Here is a 25,625-nt window from a genome sequence, read left to right on the forward strand (position 1 = left end):
GAGATAGAGCTAGAGAGAGAGAGACAGAAACATTGATGTGAGAGAGAAACATTGACTGGTTGCCTTCTCGTATGCACCCCATCTGGAGCACATGCCCCAACTGGGGACCAAACCCACAACCTAGGCATGTGCCCTCACCAGGAATCGAACCCGTGACCTTTTGGTCTACAGGGTGATGTTCCAACCAACAGAGCCACACTGGCCAGGGTGAGGGAAAAAATTTAAAACATTATACCACACTTTCACTTTATAATAAAAGATATTTCATTAGAATTAAAGTTCAAGAAAGTAGAACTCCTAAACAGCAATTTTATCTATTTGAATGACAAACACTGGATATTTGAGTTATAAAGTCTACTGAAAGATTTTAGTATTATAATTTATCATACTATTTTTATATCTCTTATGACTGATTCATTCTCATGATATATCATACCTGAACTTTCTATTCAAAAGGAATTAAATTTACTGAACATTAATATATACTTTGGTGGCAAGACATTGATGTTCATCAGATACTATCATCAATTAATTGAAATTATTTTAAAGAAGAAGATTGATTTCAGTGAATCTTGACTAAATGGCTATATCCATTATTTAATGTGATGGTTATTAATTTTTGCAACTGTTCTCACCATTGAAAACCTAAGTTAAAAGTAAAAATTGTTGTAATTTAAGTGGTAAAGTGAATCCCTCATAATTAAGAATGTGAAAAATAAAACTTTTATTTGCAAGGTTGAACATTTGATGGTAATTGGAATAGTAAGTGGTCTATAATAAATATTCATATTGGTGTGGCTATAAGAACGTCAACTTCATTTGCTGCCTCTGGCTATGTAAAGGTTTTAGTTAAAGAACCAAGGCAAAGTGGGCCATTTGGAAATTATCCTCTAAATCAGGGCTGCAAACTATATGCCTAGAGAGCCCAGGCAAATAACTTAAATGAGCGAAGCAGGAAGGATCTGAGTGTACCTGCACTTGTAACTTCTGACTTATAAATGTTAACTGAAATACTTTTAAAATACTGTATTGCAAGGGTTACCACTAAAATATCTACAGTTACTAAAATGTAGAGAGAATTGAAGAATGTTTTGGCAAAAAGCAGAGAATTATGGCCAACACTACTCCAACACCAGGGAGGACCCTAGGGATGGTATTTTGAATAGGTGGAGTGCTCTATGTCACCTTGCTGCTCTCTGTAGAAATTTCCCCTAAACCATGACTCAGCTTTAATTCAATAAAGGCTTCTTGGGAACAGACTCTATGAGCAGTGGAAAGGAAAAGACCCTCTGCTGCCACAGCATCTCTTGGGTTGGGAGAAAAGTGAGGGGAAATGAGAGCAAGTTTTAGAACTGAATTTCTTTTTTTAAAATCCTCACCCAAGAATGTTTTTATTGATTTTATAGAGATAGGAAGGAGGAGAGAGAGAGAATGGCAGAGAGAAGGGGAGAGGGGGAGGAAAAGAAGAAGAGAGAAACATTGATGTGGGAGAGAAACATCAATCAGTTGTCTCCTGTATGTGCCCTGACTGGGAATCAAACCCACAACCTTTTGGTGTACAGGACAATGCTCCAACCAACCAACTAGGCCACCTGGCCAGGGGAGAACTGAATTTTTCTTTTTTAAAAAAAATATTTTATTTAATTATTTTGAAAAAAAGAGGGAAAGGGAAAGAGGAAAAAAGAGAGAAATATAGATGTGAGAGAGAAACATCAACTCATTGCCTCTCATATGCACTCTGACTGGGGACCCAACCTGCAACCCAGGCAAGTGCACTGACCAGAAATCAAACCAGTGACCTTTCGCTTTGTGGTACAATGCCTGATCAACTAAGCCATATTGGTCAGGGTGAACTGAATTTCTTAATATTTGTTTCAATACTCTAGATATTTCTGGAATTATCAAACATTTAGAAAGTTTATAATAACTTGCCCATGATGAACTCATTATTTTATCTCCCATGTCAAGAGGCACATTAAAACTCGTCAATTTATTTTTATTGTTATTTTTTTAAGTAATCCCTTCACCTTTTTCACTCATCCCCTCCATTCCCCTCCCATCTGGCAACCATCAAAATGTTCTCAATATTTATGAATCTGTTTCTGTACTGTTTGTTTATTTTACATTCAACTGTTCATAGATATGTATTTATTGCCATTTTATTGTTCATATTTTGGATCTTAGTTTTTTCTTCTTCATCTTAAAGAAGGCCCTTTAATATTTTATATAATATTGGTTTGGCTGTGATGAACTCCTTTAGCTTTTTCTTGTCTGGAAAGCTCTTTATCTGTTCTTCAATTTTAAAATAGCTGTGCTGGGTAGAGTAATCCTGGTTTAGGCACTTGCTTTTCATCAGTTTGAATATTTCTTCCATTCCCTTCTGGCCTGCAAAGTTTCTTCTGACAAATCAGCTGATGGTCTTATGGGAGCTCCCTTGTAGGTAACTATCTGCTTTTCTCTTGCTGCTTTTAAGATTCTATCTCCTCCCTCCCTCTCATTCTCACTCTTGCTCTCTCTCTCTCTCTCATTGAAGTTTGTTTTAATGGTTCTCAAAATTCTGTGACAGATTTTGGTCAAGTTGTTTCCATTAAAAAGTACTGATTTAAAAAATTAATAACTTAAAAACTGTAACACAGAAAAAACCCCAAATGCTCCACAAAACATTCTCCTTTCCTTCTGAAGGTTTTATGATGCATTGTAATCTTTAACCAGTCCTTTACTATTAAACTTAAGAGGCCAACTGAGACAGTTCTGAGACCATTCTTCTACAACTGATTAAGACTGGGGTGGCAGATGTTGCAGATAATATTCACTTAGCCTTCTGAGCTTTCTGGGCAGACTTGGTGACTGCCAGCTTCAGCTGCCCTCTTGTCCACTGCTTTGATGACACCAACAGCAACCATCTGTCTCATGTCAAAACAGGGAGGAGGATAGTCAGAGAAGCTCTCAATACACATGGGCTTGCCAGGAACTATATCAATGATGGCAGCATCACCAGATTTCAAAAACTTTGGGACATCTCCCAGCTTTTTTGCAGAACATCTATCAATCTTCTTCAGCTCAGTAAATGTGCAAGCAAAATGAGCTGTGTGACAATCCAGAACAGGTGCATATTCAGCACTGGTTTGGCCTGGATGGTTGAGGACAATCACTTGAGCTGTGAAGCCAGAAGCTTCCATTGTGGGTCATTTCTGCTCTCATCAGCCACACTGCCATGACAAACATCTTTGATAGACATGTTCTTGACATTGAAGCCGACACTGTCCCCAGAAAGAGCTTCACTCAAGGCTTCATGGTGCATTTCAACAGACTTTACTTCAGTTGTAACACTGACTGGAGCAGAGGTGATCACCATGCCTGGTTTAAGAACACCAGTCTCCACTTAGCCCACAGGGACAGTACCAATACCACCAATTTTGTAGACATCCTGGAGGGGCAGATGCAGGGGCTTATCAGTTGGATGAGTTGGTGGCAGGATGCCACCTCAGCTCCAAGCAGCATGGTTCCACTGGCACTGCCATTTTTATAGGTGACTTTCCATCCCTTGAACAAAGGCATGTTGGCACTTGACTCCAGCCATTCCAACTAGAAATTGGCACAAATGCTACTGTGTCAGGGTTGTAGTCAATTTTCTTAATGCAGGCAAAGACTTCTTTAACAATTTCCTCGTATCTCTTCTGGCTGTAGGGAGGCTCAGTGGAATCCATTTTGTTAACACCAACAATTAGCTGTTTCACACCCAGTGCATAAGTCAGAAGGGCATGCTCACAGGTCTGCCCATTCTTGGAGATCCCTGCTTCAAACTCACCAACACGAGCAGCAACAATCAGGACAGCGCAGTCAGCCTGAGATGTGCCTATAATCATGTTTTTTTTTTTAAATATAATCTTTTATTTTTTTAATATTTTGTTTATTTATTTTTAGAGAGAGAGAGAGAGAGAGAGAGAGAGAGAGAGAAACATCAATGTGCAGTTGCTGGGGGTTATGGCCTGCAACCCAGGCATGTACCCTGGCTGGGAATCGAACCTGCGACACTTTGATTCGCAGCCCGCGCTCAGTCCACTGAGCTACACCAGCCAGGTGTAATCATGTTTTTGATAAAGTCTCTGTGTCCTGGGGCATCAATGATGGTCACATAATACTTGTTGGTTTTGAATTTCCACAGCTATCAATGGTGATACCAGGCTCCCATTCAGCTTTCAGTTTACTCAAGACCCAGTTATACTTGAAGGAGTCCTTCCCCATCTCAGATGCCTCCTTCTCAATTTTTTGATGGTTCTTTTGTCAATCCCACTACATTTGTAGATCCGATGGCCAGTAGTGGTAAATTTACCAGAATCTACATGTCCAAATGATTAGAATGCTGATGGTAAGTCTTTTCCTTTCCCATTTAAGCTTTGATTTAGTGGTGGTTTTCTTGACACCTGTGTTCTGGGTATAAACCTATTGCAAAAAAGAAGCTCTATTTTTCTTTAACCTTTGGCATTTATGATGTGTCTTGATGTGGGCCTCTTTGGGGTAATCTTGTTTGGGACTCTCTGCACTTCCTGAACTTGTATGTCTATTTTCTTCACCAGGTTAGGAAAGGTTTCTTTCATTATTTTTTCAAATAGGTTTTCAATCCCCTGTTCTGTATTTTCTCCTTCCAGGACCCATATAATGTGAATCTTGGTACACTTGAAGTTGTCCCAGAGGCTCCTTACATTATTGTCATTTTTTTTCCTTTTTCTTTTTGCTGTTCCAGTTGGGTATTTTTTTGCTTCCTCATATTCCTAATCACTGATTTGATTCTCTGCTTCATCTGTTCTCCTGCTGATTCTCTGTAAATTATTCTTCATTTCAGTTGTGTATCCTTCATTTTTGATTGGTTCTTTTTATGATTTGTATGTTTTTTTTGATTCTGTTGAAGTTCTAAGTTCCTTGAGCATGCCTTGCTAAAGGAACAAATAACCATTGTTTTGATTTCTGTATGTGGTAATTTTGTTTGCCTCCATTTCATTTAGTTCTTTTAGGAGATGCCTCCTGTTCTTTCATTTGGGACATGTTTCTTTGTCTCTACATTTTGGCTGCTTTTCTAGGTTTGTTTCTGTGTACTAGGTAAAGCTGCTATGCCCCCTGGACATGGTATCCTGGTGTCCTGTAGGAGTCCAGTGGTGCAACCTCCTTAGTCATTTGAGCTGGACACTTTAGGTGCTCTTCTGTGTGGGTAGTGTGCACTCTCCAGTTGTAGTTAAGCCTTGATTGCTGTTGGTGTCATTGGGAAGATATGGCTCCCAGGTCAATCAGTGCAAGGACTCACTGTGACTACAGTGGAGGAGCTGCTGTGCAGGAACTGACCCTACAGAGAAGGACTTGCTTCAGTGAGGCTTTGATGCTCACTGAGTCTTACCTTTGATTGTGTTACTTGTGTAGGTAGCAGGGTTGTAATCCAGCATAGTCTGAAGCTGTCCACTGGGTGCACTGGCTGTGGGCCTCCTGGAAGGTACAAGGTTAGCCATCACCTGTGCCCTGCCTGGGGCCACTCAGCACAAGCCACAGAGTGATCTGTAGATGGCTGCTGGTGCTAGGCTTGAACATACCCAGGAGAAGACAAGCTGTGAACCAAGGCCAGCTGCCACTAGTGTCTGGGCCTCTGGATATTTAGCAAGAGGAATGGTACATGCCAAAGCCAGATGCTGCTTGTTTGCAGTTTGTGAACCTTGGAGAGATTTTTAGGAAAATCTGTAGCAGGAGCCGAGTCAGGCAGTTTGTATGGAAAAGTCACTGGAAATGGCTTGGGTGGACCTGAAAATTGGGGCCCACCAATTTTCAACATCTCAGGTGGGGCAAGATCTCAGGAAATCACCAGGGTGGGGTGTGGGAGCCAGGATGATGGAGATTCAGCTTTGGTATCTTTCTACTAGCTCTGTGGGGTAAGGAGATGTTTTAGAAAAGGAACAATGGCCTCTGCCAGCACTTCTGTGTGGCAAAAAGCCGACTCTCCAGCTCTTCCCTTGATGCCAGGAAATTTAGTTCCTCCCCATATTTCCCTGGTGCCTTTCAAGTTGTTATCCCAGCATTGGAGCTCAGAAGGAGCAAGTCTGAACAATTCTGTGCATGGGCTCTTTAAGAGAACTGCCTGGGACTCCAGAAGCCTCCATCTCATCCATCCACACCCCCCGCCCCCAAGGGTTTTTACAGCCAGAAGTTATGGTGACTTCTCTTCCTGGGACTGGAACCCTGGGCCGGGGTCCTGGTGTGGGGCTGGAGAGTACTCTGTAGCACACAGTTCAGAGAGACCTCTGGGCTAAGTTGGTCAGAATGCCCCTCCAGAGGCTGCTCCTGTGAGCCTTTGCTCCCTAAGGCCATCATCCCCTCAGCATCCTTCAGCCTGTTGGGACAGGAAATAGAGAGCAAAATAGTTCCCATAACCAACAAAGTTGTCACTTCATCCTTACAAACCAAATGGGCTGAATAGTGATGCTGTGTGGATAGGGAAGGCAGGCACTTGGGACTACCACCTGTGCAACTAAACCTGCACATCTTTTCTGAGTTTTCAGGAGATTCCCATCATGTGGCTATAAGGTGAGAAAGAGGGCAGAACCAGGGAGGGGGGAGGTTGTAGAGTAGAGAACTAACTATAAATGGGTTTGCATCTTGCTTTCCCATTCACTAGCTCAGTAACTATAAGCAAGTTGCTTAGATCTTTCTGAGCCTCAGCTTTTTGAGAAAAATAGCAGTAATATACCAATTTGAGGATTAAATGAGTTATTATAGGTAAAAAAATACTGGTTTGTTTTCAGTATGTTTTTTCTTATGGTTACATTTTATTTTTGGAAAATTTACATTGGTTTTCTAACTGTAAGGCATATAAAGTTTTCCTTTTTATTATTTTCCATTTTTATTGAGGTATAATTGATATATATCACTGTATAAGCTTAAGGTGTACAGCAGGATGGTTTGACTTACACACATTTTGAAATGATTATCATGATAAATTTAGTTACTAGCCATCAGTTCATATAAATGAAAAGAGAAAGCAAAAAAAGAAAAACATTTTTTGCTTGTGATGAGAACTCTTAGGATTTACTCTTTTAACAGCTTTCCTAAATATTATACAGTAGTATTAACTATAGTCATCATATGGTATATTATATCCTTAGTAAATTTTATCTTTTAACTGGGAAGTTTGTACCTTTTGCCTACCTTTCTCCATTTCTTCCTCCTACTATCCCCTGCCTCAGGTAAGCACAAATTTGTTCTCTTTTTTTTTTTCCCATGAATTTTGTTATTGTTATTTTAGATTCCACATATAAGTGAGATCATACAGTATTGGTCTTTGTCTGACATATTTTGTTTAGCACAATGCCCTCAAGGTCCATCAATGTTGCCAATAGCAGGATATCCTCATTTTTAATAGCTGAATAATATTCCATTGTATGTATGATATGTGACACTGTATATCACCTTGATACACAGCATCTGTATCCATTCATGTGTTGATGAAAACTTAGGTTATTTCCATGTCTTGGCTATTGTAAATAATGCTTCTCAAACATAGGAATGCAAATACCTTTTGAGTTAGTGTTTTAATTTCCTTTGGATTATTCCCAGAAGTGACACCGCTAGATCATATGGTAGTTCTATTTTTAATTTTCTTTGCAGAGTCTCCATACTGTTTTCCATAGTGGCTGTAAAACTTTACAATCCCACCAATAGTGTACAAGGGTTCCCTTTTCTTCACATCCTTACTAGCATTTGCTATGTCTTGTCTTTTTGATGATGACCATCCTAACGGGCATGAAGTGATATCCCATTTTATTTGTTGTGGGTTTGATTTACATTTCCCTGATGAATACAGATATTAAGCACCTTTTCATGTGCCTGTTGGCTTTTCATGTGTTCTTTGCAAAAGTCTAGAAAGGTATTTTGGCCATATTTACATTGGATTATTTGTATTAGTTTTTGCTATTGAGTTGAATGAGTTCTTTATATCTTTTGGATATTAGTTCCTTATCAGATACATGGTTTGCAAATATTTTTTCCTATTCTGTATGTTGTCTTTTCACTTTGTTGATTTGTTTCTTTTTTGTGTGTATAAGGTTTTTAGTTTGATGTTCCACTTTTTTTTATTTTGTTGCTTATGTGTTTGTTAGGTGTCATATAAAAAATAATCATTGCCAAGACCCATGTTAAGTGGCTTTTCTCCTATGTTTTCTTCAAGGAGTTTCATAGTCTTAGGATTATATAAGTCTTTGATCCATTTCAAGTTAGTTTTATGAGTTGTGTAAGTGATCTAATTTCATTCTTTTACATGTGAATATCCAATTTTCTCACACTATTTATCAAAAGGATTTTTTTTTCCCACTGAGTATTCTTGTCTTCCAGATCAAATATTAGTTGACATACATACTTGCATTTATTTCTTGGCTCTAAATTACGTTCTGTTGATATATCTGTCTATTCTATTGATCTATCTGTTATGCCAGTACCACACTCTCTTGAATACTATAACTTTATAGTATAGCTTGAAATCAGGAAGTATGATGCCCTCTACTTTGTTGTTCTTTTATTTTTAATTTTTAATTTATTTACTGATTTTTTAGAGAGACAGGGAGGGTTGGGAGAGAAAGAAAAAGAGAAACTAGAAACACTGATGCATTGTTCCACTTATTTATGCATTAATTGGTCAGTTCTTGTATGTGCTCTGACTAGGGACTGAACCTGCAATCTTGGTGTATTGGTCCGTCAGCTGCCTTGTGCACCATGCCCCTCCACAATCCGCCACCTCACTGGGGTTTGTCGGTTGCCACCTTCCATCCAGGCTGCACCAGCCACCGCTTTTTTTGCCATGACCGCTCTCCACTTAGTGGCCCGACTCTGCCCCTCCTACCAGTCTGAATGAATGTTTAACTTCTTGGTTGTTGGACCTCCATACAGTTCAATTTTCTGTCAGTACTGCTTGTTTTTTTGTTTCTAAAATTTTGTTGTCCTTATTTTGGTTGTGTGAGGAGGCACAGTGTGTCTACCTATGCCTCCATCTTGGCTGGAAGTCTACCCTATGTTAGATCTAACAGTTATTTTTTCTTGGAATTTTTTAAGGATATTATGTATATGAAATCATGCTATTTGTAAATAGACACAATTTTTCATTTTCCTTTCCAATTTTGATACCTTTTATTACTTTTTTTCTTGTCTGACTGCTCTGGCAAGGACTTCCAGTACTATGTTGAATAGGAGTGATGATAGTGAACATGTTTTGTTGCTGATCTTAGAGGAAAAGCTTTTGACCTTTCCCCACTGAGTATGGTATTAGCTATGGGCTTAAAATATATGACTTTTATTATATTGAGGTACAAACTTTCTATACCAAATTTATTAAGAGTTTTTTTTTTTATCATGAGTGGATGTTGATTTCGTCATGCTTTTTCCATGTCCAGTTGTTTAGGTATAGACAAGTTTGCTACAATCATGTTTGACAGAAGCATTTTGCCACAAACATTTAGCTACATATCTAATTGGACACAAGGCAATTTCACTGTAAAAAATAAAAACAAAATATAAAACAGGAACAAAAATGACCTAATGAAACAAAAATTATTAAAATTAAAGACTTTATGGTGAAAATAAAAATACATTGCCTTTGAAATCTTTCATTCATATTAGTAAACAGTTTTTGTCCTATTCAGTATATCACTTTTCACTTCTTTTACTAAAATGTCTTTCTTCATTAAGAGAGGTATCAGTTTCCAACAAAAGAACAAATAATTAATGTTCTGAAAGACTGAATTAGTAGATGTGTTTTTCACATTTTATACAGCTTGTTAAACTTTAGGTTTTGAAGGGTGGGAGGGGTGACTGTGATCATTGAAAAATCTGGAAAAACTGATGTTATCATTTTCTAATATAGTATACAATATGACTAAGTTATACATAACATAAAATGGAAGTACCATGAGTACTTTGTCAATGAATTATAATATGCAATCTGGGCAAGTTTATATAATATGAAACTGGAACTACTGTGAGAACTTCATCAATGGAGTATTGTATGATATTTGGCTAAGATTTGTACAACAACAGGAGCATTGTGAGAACATTGTTAACGGAGAACAGTATGCAATCTGGCTAACATTGATTTACTATAAAAAGGGGACTACTGCAAAAATTTTGTCAACAGAGAAAATGAAACCAAAGTATCAGCTAATTATTTCATGTTTTACAACAAAATTGCCTTATAGACAATTAGTTGTACAGCAAAAATATTTTTGGTGAAAATGCTTGTGGCAAAGATGTTTGCAGTGAAACAGCTAAAACTGCTTTTTTCTGCATCTACTGAAATGATCATACAATTTTTCTCTCTTTATATTAATATGATATATCACACTGATTTATGTATGTTGAAACATTCCTGTATCCCAGGTATAAATCTCATTGGTCAAGGTGAATGATCCTTTTAATGAGCTAAATTTAGTTTGCTAGTATTTTATTGAGAATCTTTGTGCATGTATTGATCAAGGATATTGGTCTGTAGTTTTCTTTTCTGCTAGTGTCCTTTTTTGGCTGTGCTATTAGGGTGATGCTGGCCTCAAAAAATGACTTTGTGGTGTTACCCCTCTTCAATTTTGGAAGAGTTTGAAAAGAACTGGTGCTAATTTTTTAGATTTTTGGTAAAATTCACCAGTGAAGCCACATGGGCCTGGGCTTTTATGTGTTGGGAGATTTTGGATTTACTAATTCAATCTTTTCACTAATAATTAGTCTATTCAGACTTTCTATTTCTTCCTGATTCAGTCTTGATAGTTTGAACATTTCTAAGAAATTTTCCATTTCTTCTAGGTTATCCAGTTTTTGGTGTATAGTTGTCTATAGTAGCCTCTTATGATTCTTCTGTGGTATCAGTTGTAATGTCTCCTTTTTTCATTTAAATTTTTGTTGATTTTGTTCCTGTCATTTTTCCTTGGTTGATCTAACCAATGGTGTGTCAATTTTGTTTACCTTTGCAGAAAACCAACTCTTAGTTTGGTTAATCTTTCCTATTGTTTTACTGTTCTCTATTTCATTTATTTCTGCTCTGATCTTTACTATATCCTTCTTTCTGCTAACTTTGGACTCAGTTTGTTCTTAACTTTCTAGTTCCTAAAGCATAGTTATGGGTTCTATTTGGGATCTTTCTTGCTTCTTAAGGAAGGAATTTATTGCTATGAACTTCCCTCTTACAACCTCTTTTGCTGAGTCCCGCACCTTTTGGTATGTTGTGTTTCCATTTTCGTTTGGTTTTTAGTTTCTTTGATCTGTTGGTTATTCACAAGAGTGTTGTTTAATTTTCATGTATGTACAAATTTTTAAATTTTATTCTTGTTAATGATTTCTAGTTTCATACCATTGTGGTCAGAAGTGTGAATGGTATATAATCAATCTCCTTGAATTTGCTAAGACTTGTTTTGTAGCCAAATATAACTACCCATGTTCCACGTGCACTTGAGAAGATTGTGTTTTCTGCTGTTATCAGATAGAATGGTCTATACAAGTCTGATGGATCTACTGGTTGGTAGCATTGTTCAAATATGCTGTTCCCTTATAGATTCTCTGATTGGATGACATATCTATTTTTGAGAATGAAGTATTGAAGTCCTCAGTCTTATTGTATTGCTGTTTATTTCTCCTTTCAGCCCTGTTCATTTTTGCTTTATGTATTTAGGTGCTCAAATGTTGGGTGCATATTTTTTTTCAATTATTGTATCTCCTGAATGTATTGACACATTTATCATGAAATAACCATATTTGTCTCTTTTTAAATCAATTTTTATTTCAAAGTCTAGTTTAATTTGGTTATCACTTGTTTCAGATGCTTTTCCTATCCCTTCAGTTTGTATATTTAAGGCTAAAGTGAGTTTTGTAGACACCATATTGTTGAATCTTGTTTTTTATCCTTTCAGCTATTCTATCTTTTGATTGAAGAATTTAATTCATTTACATTTAAAGTAATTATTGATAAATAAGGGCTTACTTTTGACATTTTGTTAATCGTTTTTTGGTTGTTTCTTATCTTGCTGTCCTTGTATTTTGATGTCTCACAGTATAAGTGTACCTTGACTTCTTTATCATGCTCTTTTGTGTGATTACTATAGATTTTTCATGTGTGGTTACCATGAGGCTTACCTAAAACATCTTAAAATTACAGCACCCTATTTTACACTAATAATTTAAATAGAATTCCTAAGCTTTACACTTTTACTTTTCCTATCATGTTATAGGTTATTGATGTTATAATTTATATATTTTTCTTTTTGGGGGGATATTTTATTGATTATGCTATTACAGCTGTCCCATTTTTTTCTCCCCTTTACCTCCACCCTGCATCTGCCCTCTCAACAATATTCCCCCTGTACCTTCTTAGTTCATGTCCATGGGATGTACATATAAGTTCTTTGGCTTCTCCATTTCCTATACTATTCTTTACCTTCCCCTATATATTTTGTGCCTACCAATTATGCTTCTTATTCCTTGTACGTTTTCTGCCATTCTCCTCCACCCTCTCCCCACTGATAACCCTCCATATATACTCCATTTCTGTGATTCTGTTCCTGTTCTAGTAGTTAGCTTCATTTGTTTTTCTTTTTTTAGGTTCAGTTATTGATAGTTGTGTTTGTTGTCATTTTACTGTTCTTAGTTTTGATTTTCCTTTTTTTTTTTTTTTAGATAAGTCCCTAAAAGTTAAAAGGGACTTAAACTTTTCATATCATAAGGGCTTGGTGATGAGGAACTCCTTTAACTTCACCTTATCTGAGAAGCACTTGATCTGCCCTTCCATTCTAAATGAGAGTTTTGATGGATAGAGCAATCTTGGATGTAGGTCCTTGCCTTTCATGGCTTTGAATACTTCTTTTCAGCCCCTTCTTGCCTGTAAGATTTCTTTTGAAAAATCAGCTGACATTCTGATGGGAACTCCTTTGTAGGTAACTCTTTCCTTTTCTTTTGCTGCCTTCAAAGTACTCTCCTTATTTTTAATCTTGTGTAATTTAATTATGATGTGTTACTCCTTGGGTCCAATTTCTTTGGGGCTGTCTGAGCTTCCTGGACTTCCCAGAAATCTATTACTTCACCAGATTGGGGAAGTTTTCCTTTGATATTTTTTCAAATAGGTTTTCAATTTCTTGTTTTTCCTCTTCTCCTTTGGGTACCCTATGATTTGGAAGTTGAAATATTTAAAGTTATCCCAGAGGTCCCTGAGCCTCTCCTCATTTTTTGGAATTCTTGTTTCTTCATTCTGTTCCAGTTCAATGTTTCTTTCTTTCTTTTTTTCCACACCATTGATTTGAGTCCCAGTTTCCTTCCCTTCACTGTTGGTTCCCTGTATATTTTTATTTCACTTTGCATAGCCTTCACTTCTTTCTCTATTTTGCATCCATACTCAATTATTTATGTGAGCATCCTGATTATCAGTGTTATGAACTCTGCATCTAATAGGTTGGCTATGTCCTTGTCACCTAGTTCTTTTTCTGGGATTTTGATCTGTTCTTTTATTTGGGCTATATTTCTTTGTGTCGGCCAATCTGTTACATTGTAAGGGGTGTATCCCTAGGTATTTGCCAGGGTGGGGCAAGCCACTTTGCTGTGTTGTGGAGCTCTATGTGGGGGAGGGTAAGAGAGGGAACAATGCCACTTGCTTAGTTCTTGCCCCACTCTCAGTCACTTCTTCTATTACCCACAAGCAAATTGGGCCTTTTCAGTACTGATTTCAGGTAGGTGGGTTTGTGTACATTCTAGGACCCTGTGGGTCTCTTCAACAAACTATCCTGTGAGGCTAGGAGTTCCTCCAACTTATGCAACTCCCATAGATCTTTACAGCCAGAGGTTTTGAGGCTTTAATTTCCCTTGTTGGAACCCTGGGTCCTGTGGTCTGTCTTGCTCCCCAGTTGTTCTTCTTGGCTTACCCGCCTGCTAAGGTGGGACTAAGAGGTCATTACCTGGCCCTTCGCCCACCTGATCTGTCACCTTTCCACATGTAACTAATAACATTATTATAGTTATGGTTATTTTCCTACACTTATTTTTTAACTTTTAAACTGGAGTTGTAAATGAATTATACACCACCATTACCCTGTTACATAATCCAATTCTATGTTTTTAGCATTACCAGTGAGTTTGATATTGCCTTCTTATGTTTTTACAATGGTAATTAGTGTCCCTCATTTCAACTCAAAGAACTTCCTTTAGCATTTCTTGTAAGGCAGGCCTCATTCATAGTAATGAATTCCCTCAGTTTTTTTTTTTAAGTATCTCTTTTTTATTTCTGAAGAACTGCTTCCCCTAGTTAAGTATTCTTGGTTGACAGTAGTTTTTTTCTTTCAATATTTTGAATATGTCATCACATTCTCTTCTGGCATGTAAAATTTCTATTGAGAAATATGAGAGTCTTGCAGGGATTCCCTGGTATGTAACTTCTCTCCTTTCTCTTGCTATTTTCAAAATTTGTTCTTTGACATCTGACAATTTAATTATGATGTGTCTCTGTGCAGCCCTACTCAGGTTATACCTACTTGAGATCCTTTGAACCTCTTGAACAATATCTATTTCTCGCCCTACATTTGGAACACTTTTAGGAATTATTGCTTTAAATACAGTTCATGTCCTTTCCTCTTTCTCTTCAAATTCTGGAATTCCCATAAATGAAATATTGTTTCCCTTCATTGTGTCCCATAACTGCTATTGGTTTTCTTCATTCTTTTTCTTTTTACTCCTCATACTGAATAATTTCATTTGTCCTATCTCCCAGGTCACTGACTTTTCTTCTTTTTTAAATTAAATATATATATATATATATATATATATATATATATATCTTTACATATACACACACATATATATACACACACACATATATATAATCTTTATTATATTTTTGCTGTTGCCATTTAGTCCCCTTATACTCTCCTCCCCCCAGCAATCACCATCCTATTGTGTATGACCATGAGTCCTATTTTTTTTTTTTTGCTCAATCTCTCCACTAGCTGTTATGTTCTCCATCTATGAGTCTGTCTCTCTTTTGCTTGTTATTCAGTTTGCTCATTAGATTCCACATATGACTGAAATCATATGGTATTTGTCTTTCTCTGACTGGCTTATTTCACTTAGCTTAACCTTCTCCAGGTCAACCCATACTATTGCAAAGGGTAAAATTTTCTTCTTTTTTATGGCCAAGTAGAATTCCATCATGTAAATGTTCCATAGTTGTTTTATCCACTCATCTATTGATACACACTTGGGCTGCCTCCATACCTTGGCAATTGTAAATAATGCTGTAATGGTCATGGGGGTGCTTATGTTCTTTCAAGTTAGTGTTTTGGGTTCCTTCAGATATATTCCCAGAAGTGGGACTGCTGGGTCAAAAGGCAGATCCATTTTTAATTTTTTGAGGCATCTCCATACTGGTTTCCACAATGGCTGCATCAGTCTACATTCCCACCAACGGTGCAAAAGTGTTCCCCTTTCTCCAGATCCTTGCCAACACTTGTTGTTTTTTGATTTAATGATGATATGGCCATTCTGACATGTGTGAGATGGTATCTCATCGTGGAATTTATTTGCATTTCTCTGATGATTAGTGACGTTGAGTATCTTTTCATATGTCTGTTGACCATCTGTATATCCTCTTTGGAGAAGTGTTTTTTCAGGTCCTTTGCTCATTGTTTAATTGGGTTATTTGTTTATTTGGTGTTGAGTTTTGTAAGTACTTTATAAATGTTGGATATTAATCCCTTATCAGATATATTGGTGAATATGTTGTCCCATTCTGTGGGTTGTCTTTTTATTTTGTTGATAATTTCTTTTGCTGTGCCAAAACTTTTTAGCTTGATGAAGTCCCATTAGTTTATTTTTTCTTTTCTTCTATATCTCCCCTTGCCTGGGGAGATATATCTGATAAAAAATTTCTATGAGTAATGCGTGACATTTTGCAGTCTATGTTTTCTTCTAGGATTTTATGGTTTTGGGTCTAACATTCAAGTCTTTGATCCATTTTGAATTTTTTCTTGTGTGTGGTAAAAGAAGGTGGTCTTGTTTCATTTTTCTGCATGTATCTGTCCAATTTTCCCAACACCATTTATTGAATAGACTATTTAGCCCATTTTAATGTGCTTGCTTCCTCTGTTAAATATTAATTGACTATAAATGTAGGGAACTGCTTAGCATGGAGTGGAAATGTAGCTCAGCACTCACATGGAAAACCAGTGAGGAGTGAGTGGCACACAGGGCTGCCCATGGAGAGGTTTTCTTGTGGGGAATCAGGTCTGCATTGTACCTAGGCTGCTATGAGGCTTGCTTTTGCTAAAACTCCCTCACCCTGAATTAAGGTAGCAACGGCTTACTGCAACTTCCTAAAATCTGAGCTAAACCTCCCAAGTATGGAGTGTGACCATTTCAACCACTTTCCCCCTGATCTGCAACATCCTTCTCTTTGAAGTAATTAACAACACTCTTTCCTTTGTTGTCTGTAAAAGGTAATCCCCTGCAGTGAACCTGTGCATAGTAAATGAGGACAACCCTCCACGTATGTACCCAGAGAAGCAATAAAAGCTTGTCCAGGCAGGGACTGAGGGCTCTGGCCCTCTCACCTCTCAGAGAGTGGCCATGCCATCCCTTTTTCTTCACAGGACTTGTTGTCCATGTGTATTTGTTCACAAGCAGCCACAACATACATGGATCCTACAGGCCAGCATCTGTCACATATAAAGGTGTGCATTTCTTTCTGGGCTCTCTATTCTGTTCCATTGATCCATGTTTGTTTATATATCAGTATTAGGCTGTTTTGATTACTATGGCCTTGTAGTATAGTTTGATATTCAGTAGTGTGATTCCTCCAACTTTTTTCTTTTTTAGGATTGCTGTTGCTATGCGGGGCCTTGTGTGGTTCCATATAAATTTTTGAAATATTTGTTTTAGTTCTGTGAAATACATCCTTGGAATCTTGTGAGGAATTGCATTGAATCTATAAATTGCTTTGGGTAGTATGGATATTTTGATGATGTTAATTCTTCCTATCCATAAACACAGTATGTGCTTCTACTTATATGTATCTTCAATTTTCAGTGTCTTATAATTTTCCAAGTACAAGTCCTTTACATCCTTGGTTAGGTTTATTTCTAGGTATTTTATTCTTTTTGTGAATAAATATTGTGAATGAGATTATTTTATTAATTTTCCTTTCTGTTAGTACGTTATTGTCATATAAAAGTACAGCAGATTTCTGGATATTAACTTTGTATCCTGCTAATTTGCTTACTGTATTTTTTGGACTATAAGACGCACTTCCCTGCCACTGCAAATTTAGGAGGAACAATGGTTGTTAATGCTGCCGTTGAGTTCTGTTTACATTTACATTGGTGAAATATGTTATTTATGTTATTAAATATTTTACCACATATTTGCTTCAAATTTTTCCCCTTATTTTCCTCCTCTAAAACCTGGGTGAATCTTATGGTCCAAAAAATATGGTGATTAATTTATCAGTTTTAGTAGTCTCTTGGTGGAGTCTTTGGGGTTCTTTATGTACAATATCATGTCATCTGCGAATAAACATAAGTTTTGCTTCTTCCTTTCCAATTTGGGTGCCTTTTATTTTTTTTTCTTGTCTTATTGATAAAGCTAGGACTCCCAGTTCTATGTTGGATAAGATAGGTGGAAGTGGACATCCCTGTCTTGTTCCCAATCTTAAGGGGAATACTTGTAGTTATTGCCCATTGAGTATGATGCTGGTATTGGGTTTGTCATATATGCCCTTTATTATGTTTGGGTATGTTCTCTGTATTCCCACTTTGCTGAGTTTTTATCATAAATGGGTGCCAGATTTTATCAAAAGCTTTTTTCTGCATCTATTGATGTAATCATGTGGTATTTATTTTTCGATTTGTTTATGTGGTGAATCACAGTTATTGATTTGCAAATGTTGTAGCAACCTTGCATTACCAGATTAAATCCCACTTGATCATGGTGTATGATCTTTCTGATGCATTGCTATTTTCAGTTTGCTAATATTTTGTTGAGGATTTTCACATCTATGTTTATCAATGATACTGGCCTATAATTTTCTTCCTTTGTTGTGTCTTTAACTGGTTTTGGAATTAGGATAATGCTGGACTCAGAAAATGATTTTGGGAGGCTTCCTTCCTCTTCAATTTTATAAAATAGTTTGAGAAGGAGAGGTGTTAGTTCTTGGAGTGTTTGGTAAAATTCGCCTGTGAAGCCATCTGGTCCAAGGCTGTTGTGTGTTGGGAGTTTTTTGATTACTGCTTCAATTTCATTAGGTGTAATCTGTCCATTCAGATTCGCTGATTCTTCCCGATTTATATTTGGAAGATTGTGTGTTTCTAGGAACTTATCCATTTTGTCAAGGCTGTCCAGTTGGTTGGCATATAATTGTTTATTTCTTCTCTTTCATTTCTGATTTCATTTATTTAGGTCCTTTCTCTCTTTTTCTTAATGATTCTGGTTAAAGTTTGTCAATCTTGTATATCTTTTCAAAGAACAAGCTATTGGGTTCATTGATCTTTTGTGTCTTTAGACTCTATTTCATTTATTTCTGTTCTTATGTTAATTATGTCTTTCCTTCTACTCACAGTGGGCTTTGTTGTTCCTTTTCAAGTTTGTTTAAGTGAGAAGTTAGATTTTTTAAAAAATTTTATTTATTTTTATTTTTAGAGAGGAAAGAGAGGGAGAAAGAGAGAGAGAGGGAAGCACCAATGTGCCGTTGCTGGAGGCCGTGGCCTGCAACCCACGCATGTGCCCTGACTGGGAATCGAACCTGTGATGCTTTGGTTTGCAGCCTGCGCTCAATCCACTGAGCTATGCCAGCCAGGGAGAAGTTAGATTTTTTATTTAAGTTTTTTCTTGTGTGTGTGTATGTGTTTTTTTTTTTTTTTTTTTTTGAGATAGGTCTGCAATGCTATGAATTTCCCTTAGGATTGCTTTCCAAGTGTCCCATTGATTTTGGATTGTTGTGTTCTCATTTTCATTTGCTGCAAGGTATCCTTTGAATTCCTCCTTGATCTTGTTGTTGACCCATTCATTGTTTAATAACATGTTATTTAGCTTTCGTGTCTTTGTATATTTTTCAGTGTCCTTCTTGTGGTTGATTTCTAGTTTCATACCATAGTGGTTAGAGAAGATGTTTGACTTGATTTCAATTTTCTTAAATGTATTGAGACTTGTTTTGTGTCCTAGCATGTGGTCTATCCTAGAAAAAGTTCCATATGCCCTTGAAAAGTATGTATATTCTGCTTCTTTGGGGTGCATTTCTCTGAAGATATCAATTACATTCATTTTGTCTAGTGTGTTGTTTAGGGCTGGTGTCTCCTTGTTGATATTTTGCCTAGAAGATGTATCTACTGAAGTGAAAGGGGTGTTAAAATCCCCATCTATGACTTTATTTCTGTTGTTCTCGCCTTTTATGACCATCAAGATTTGCTTCACATGTTTAGGTTCTTCTATGTTGGGTGCATATTTATTAGGGTTATATCTTCTTGTTGGATTGTTCCTTTTATCATTATGTAGTGTCCTTCTTTGTTTCTCACTGTAGCCTTGGTTTTAAAGTCTATTTTGCAGCTATAAGTACTGCTACTCCAGCTTTTTTCTTTTCCATTTGCATGAAATATCTTTTTCTGACCCTTTAGTTTTAGTCTGTGTGTATCTTCCAATCTGAGATAGATCTCTTGGAGGCAGCAGATATGTGGGGCTCATTTTCTTATCTATTCATCTAACCCCTGTCTTTTGGTTGGAGCATTTAAGCTATTTACATTGAAGGTGATTATTGATGGACATGTATGTAGTACCATTTTATTGTTAGACTGTGTTCCTCTGGTTATTTTTTTTCCTTTCTCTTTTTCTTTATCTTCTCCTTGAAGCAAGCCCTTTAACATTTGTTGCAGTATTGGTTTGGTGTTAACAAACTCCTTTAGCTTTTTCTTGTCTGGGAAGTTCCTTATTTCTCCTATCATTTTAAATGATAGCCCTGCTGGGTAAAGTAGCCTTGGTTGTAGGTCCTTGCCTTTCATCACCTTGAATATTTCATGCCACTCCCTTCTGGCCTGAAATGTTTCTGATTAGTAATCAGATAGAAGTCTAATTGGTATTCCATTGTAGGTAACTACCTGCTTTTCTTTTGTGGCTGTTATGATTCTCTCCTTATCTTGAAACCTTGTCATTTTAATTATGATGTGTCTCGGTGTAGGCGTCTTTGGTGCCAATTTGTTTGGGACTCTGTGAGCTTCCTGGACTTGCACCAAACCAATACTTGCACAAGTTGGACTTGTGCAACTTTTTTCTTCACCAGATAAAGGAAGTTTGTGGTCATTATTTCTTTGAAAAGGTTCTCAATCCCTTGCTCACTTTCTTGTCCTTCTGGTATTCCCATGATGAGGATGTTGTTACACTTCATGTTGTCCAAGATGTTTCTTAAGCTCTCCTCATTTTTAAATTTTTTTTTTCATTTTGCTGCTCTACCTTTGTTTTTTTCTGCCCCATCTTCAGAAACACTGATTCAATCCTCTGCTTCACCTAACCTACAGTTTATTACTTCCAGTGCATTATTTTTCTCAGATATTGCTTGCTTTATTTCTGACTGATCCTTTCTTATGGTTTGTATGTCTTTTTTCATGCTGTTGAGTATCCTTATAATTGTTACTCTAAACTCTCTATTTGATAAATTGCTTACTTCTATTTCATCTGGTTCTTCTGGAAAATTCTCTTGTTCTTTCATTTGGGGTCTGTTTCTTTGTCTTGCCATTGGCTGCTTCCTTGTATTTTCTGCCTTAGATGTGAAACTAGTCAGCTGTTAATCTAGTTGATCTGTAATCAGCAGTCAGACTTAAGCACCATTAGGTGGGGCAGAGTAATTACTGTGGGTGGGGCTATTGCTTCCCAAAAGGCTGATGCCATTCAGAGAGGAGTGTTCTGCTTGAGAGAGATGGCTCCTGCAGTATGGGGAATCACTCAGCACATAGATCCTGGAGTCTGTTGCCTCAGTTCTCTCACCAGCATCACCAACCCCAGACTCCCTTCATGTCTCTAGTCCACTTTGCCCTCCCTCTGCTGGTGCCCATGGTAAGTGGCTACAAATGAAATTTTGTGCTTTGGCCCTTTAAAAGACTCTCTGCATTCTCTTCCTGGCCAATAGAACCCCTGTTGCTCTTCACAGCTGGATGTTATCTAGGTTCCTTTCCAGATCTGGTGCTGTAGGCTGGGGAGTGCAGCTTGGGGTTGAGACCCCACACTTCTCAGGGGGAAGCCTCTGGTTACTGACATATCCCTCTGGCACTTCAAGTGCTGCCCATGGGAGTCCAGCCAGCCCTCTCGTGTCTCCACCATATTCCTTACCAGTTACATTGTGCTGAAATATTTTATTCTGTCTGTCTGTGGTTGTAAGGCTTCTCTCCAGCTAGTGTTCAGTTAGTTATTCGTGCTGATTTCTCTACAATTTAGTTGTAATTCCAGATTGGTCCTGAGAGGTTAGTTACTTTCACTTCCTCCTCTGCCATCTTGGATCTGTCAGCTCTTTATTCTGCATGGTCGAATCTGCTTTTAAGCTCTCTATTGATTGCTTCAGTTTAGTTATTGTACTTTTCAGTTCTAAAATCTATTTGATTTTTTTGAGGTTTCTATTTCTTTGTTGAACTTCTCATTTTGTTCATGCATTGCTTTTTAAAATGTATTTAGTTTTCTGTCTATGTATTTATGAAGTTCCCTAAATGTCTTTAAGAGAAATATTCTGAATTCTTTAACAGTTCATAAATCTCTATTTAAGATCAGTTATCAGAGGTTTGTTACTTTCCTTTGTTGGTGTCATACTTACCTGATTTTTCATAAGCTAACATATTGCTTATCTATGCATACATTATATACTGCTTTAAGTCTCAGAGGTTACACAAAAGGCATAAAATCTCCCAAACTATACCAAACTATTATATTGTAAAACTGATTTTCCTTAAACCTACTTTTTAAAAATCTGACAACAATGGTCAGTCATTCTCTATTCTCCAAATATGTACCACTTCCCACCTCCATGCTGTTCCTTCTGGTTGGAATGCGTGGCTTCCCATCTCTACCTGTTGGAATCTCACAGTCCTTCAAAATCCTTGCTAAATGCACTATCTTTCATGCAGCCTTTCCCTATCCTAAAATCAGAGGGCTTTCTTTCCCTTTCACAGTACCAATAGGACCTTCCATCTCTACTGTGCTTCCTATAATAGTTTTTGTGCTCTTTCTGATTTTCAAATAATTATAATCTTCTATGTAGGAGATTTTAAACATTTTCATGTGAGGGAAAGAAAAAGCATGAATTTTATTCATTTTTATACCACCACAGTACTTAACAAAGTGCTTTATATACAGACTAGGCACATGATTAATATTCACTGAATTGAACTTAGTATTTTAAGCAACATTCATGTGACACTTACAATTTTGCGCTTGATCATAAAGAGTGGGATTTTTGCATGCAGAGGGGTTGAGGACAGTTCTTTATGGACCGTTGATAAGTACAATCTTCTTTTGATATTCCCTAAATCAGTAATTCTGAAAAGAGAGAAAAGAAGAAAGATTTCCATCAATATAATAACCACATCTTTGGATAATCATCAAAATGATATAATTTATCACATAGGCTTTTTCCATCAGGGAGACCAAACACAGAATTTAAGAATTGCCTTTTTTCTTTCAAGAAATAATAAAATTTCTTCCTTAAATTCAAAGTGCTCACAAGCTTATATGTATAAATTCACTTAATATGCTAATTTGTTTCAGTACTTATACTAGATTTCTAGTGTTCCAGCCTACAAAAAAATTCAATTTGTATGAACTGAGAATCTGTTAGCCTTTAATAACCATACTTGTTCCAGTCCTTTAAGCGTGTATTATCTTGGGACATACTGTCACCTACTAAATAGGAAAACATTATGAGTTTCTTTCCCTAAAAATGCACCTGTCATTTTATATAGGCTGTTAGTCTGCTTAGAGACAGATGCAAAACACTGACTGTCGGTTTCACTCCCTAAGCACATATCTTGGAACTAGAATTATAATACACAAGTTTACTGCTATCAGGTCAACCTGCAGTGATACCAAGGACACTGAATTTGAACATCTTTAATAGATTAGACCACAGCCATGATCACAAAGATTAGGTTTGCTTCAAATTGATAGAGGCTCATTTTTATGTTCTGCTTCCTTTAGGTCTCAGGGGTAACAGAGCAGGCTTAAAATCTCCAAACCTGTCTCAGGCTGCTATATTGTAGAACTGATGTTTCTTGCAAGACTATCTTTTATTAGACAATAGCTATTCTGTCCCCATTTTTAGCAAAAATATTTGTTTACATGTACCAACTGCTAATTTTCTACAATTAGCAAACCCCCAAGAATACAACATTTTATTCAAATACACTGCTACCAATATTTATAGTGCAATTAACTTTTTAAAACCAATGTAGCCTTTTCTATAGTTCTTTCTTGCTCCCCCCATTCACTTTTCTAATCATTTTATTTCTTTCCTCTACAATACTCTATATATTTTTCTGTAGAAAGCTATCATTGAACAATGTTAAGAATAAGTATAGTAAAAAATGAGATAAATTCAGGGTATGTCCATAAAGCTAAAAATTCTACCATATCTGTACTATATGATGCCACAGATTCATTTAAAAAGCAATAAATTCTGCCTGGCCAGGTGGTTTAGTTGGTCGGAGCATTATCTCATACATCAAAAAGGTGTGAATTCAATTCCCAGTTAGGGCATGTATCAATGATCAGGGCAACTGATCAATGTTTGTCTTTCTCCCTCCCTCCCTCCTTCCCTCATTCCCACCATTCCTCCCTCCTTCATTCCCTCCCTCCCCCCTTCTCTAAAATCAATAAAAACATATCCTTGGGAAATGATTTAAAAATTAATAACAATAAAAAGCAATAAATTCTTTTAATTCTAGTTAGAGGTAGGTTTAAAATGCAAAAATGTTAACACTACTGTAGTTTTATACTTAAATGTATAAGTAAGTGTAGTATAATTTTGCTCCACAGCAGTGTGCTCAAAGTGGGATGAGCATGTGGAGAAGGTGCTACATAACCATTCACTGAAGCACAGAAGGAAAATGTTAAAACTATTTTTCATTTCACCCTTTAAAAATGTTATTTCTGTTCACTTTCATTAATTAGTAGTACAGCAATATATTTACATATTTTTGAAATAAATAAATGTGGTTATATGGTTAGTGAGCTCAGACATTTTACCAGTAGAGTACAGGGATCAAATACATTTGGAAAGTATTGTCAGAAGTAATGCTATTAGGTCTCTGTAAGAAGCTCTGATTAGGAGATAGAGGAAAAGACTATATAAGTAAGAATCTGGAAAGAGAAAGGGGAAATAAAGTTCCCTTGCATCAAACAAAAGATTTGGTTGCATCAACTAAAAACTCTATTGAAACACAGTTTTATTAAAGGTTTGCTTTACTTGTAGAAATAAGACTATGTAACTTTTATTTGAATTAGTTAAGGATCTAACTCTAAACTGAGAAATATTTGAGTATATTACCACTTTCTCAATATATGGAACAATAAAAACACTTATTCCTTTATTCCTTCATCCATTCACATGTTCAACAAATGCTCACTGAACCCATTGAACCAAGAAACCACCTGGGAATACACTGGCAAATATAATGGTAAGAAAAGGCAAGGTTGCTAACCTCCTAGAGCTTCTCTTTTTAGTGGAAAAGGCAGATGAAAAAGTATGAAGAAGCAAAACAAATGTATCATAAATGCAATACAGAAAATAAGTTAAGAGAATGAACTAGAAAATAATTAAGAAATTACCTACTTAGGAAAGTCATCAGGGGTAGCACCTAGAAGGTAAGGGAGGGACATAAGCAGAAAGGGCAGGCAGGAGCCAAATCATGCAGGGTCTTTATGTCAAGGTTTACACATTTATTGTTCAAATTAAGAAAATATTAGACTCCACATTCTACACTGCATGATGAATAGATATCATAGAAATAGTTATGTTCTCTTTCATTCATTTAGGTAAAATTTGAGTAACAGAAATGGACAGATTTCAGTGTACAATCTCATGTGTTCCAATAAATATATACACACGTGCAATTACCACTCCAATCAAAATATAAAATATTTCCATCACCCTAGGAAGTTGTCTTCTGGCTCCTTCTAGTCAATTCTCACTCCTGATTTCTATCATCATGGGTAAGTTTCATCTGTTCTTGAATTTCTTATATAAGGAATGGCATAGAATATATTCTTTTGTGACTGGTTTCTTTCACTTATAACATTACATTTTTGAAATTTACCTCCAAACAAAATGTAGCCTGTAATAGGACAAAAGCCCCTTTTTCTGGGCCCTCTTTGCCACAGCTAGGTGTATCCCATAAAGCATGACGGACCCTAATTATTTTGAGTCTTTATCCTCGGGACTAGAAAATTACTGGAAGCACCTGGAAGGCACAGAGGCTCCAGGAACTTACAAAACAGGACACACCAGACCACCACAACTGGACTGGACCCTGTACCCAAAAAAAACATAAAAAAATGTTGCAGTCTATACAAGACCAACTGAAACATCCTGCCCTACAATCACCCTGACATCTAATAAA

The 25,625-nt window shown here is 36.7% G+C and overlaps 1 protein-coding gene and 1 pseudogene across 1 annotated transcript in view; both read right to left on the minus strand.

The window, feature by feature from the left end:
* CFAP20DC (CFAP20 domain containing) overlaps positions 1-25,625 on the minus strand; it is a 245,334-nt gene that overhangs the window by 135,465 nt on the left and 84,244 nt on the right. Inside the window, 1 exon segment of the mRNA XM_036030972.1 lies at positions 22,434-22,548. Within this exon segment, the coding sequence (XP_035886865.1) occupies positions 22,434-22,548 (115 nt within the window).
* Positions 2,795-4,405, minus strand: LOC114501936 (annotated as a pseudogene).

Source organism: Phyllostomus discolor, chromosome 7 (assembly GCF_004126475.2).
Source record: "Phyllostomus discolor isolate MPI-MPIP mPhyDis1 chromosome 7, mPhyDis1.pri.v3, whole genome shotgun sequence".
Lineage (NCBI taxonomy): Eukaryota > Metazoa > Chordata > Mammalia > Chiroptera > Phyllostomidae > Phyllostomus > Phyllostomus discolor.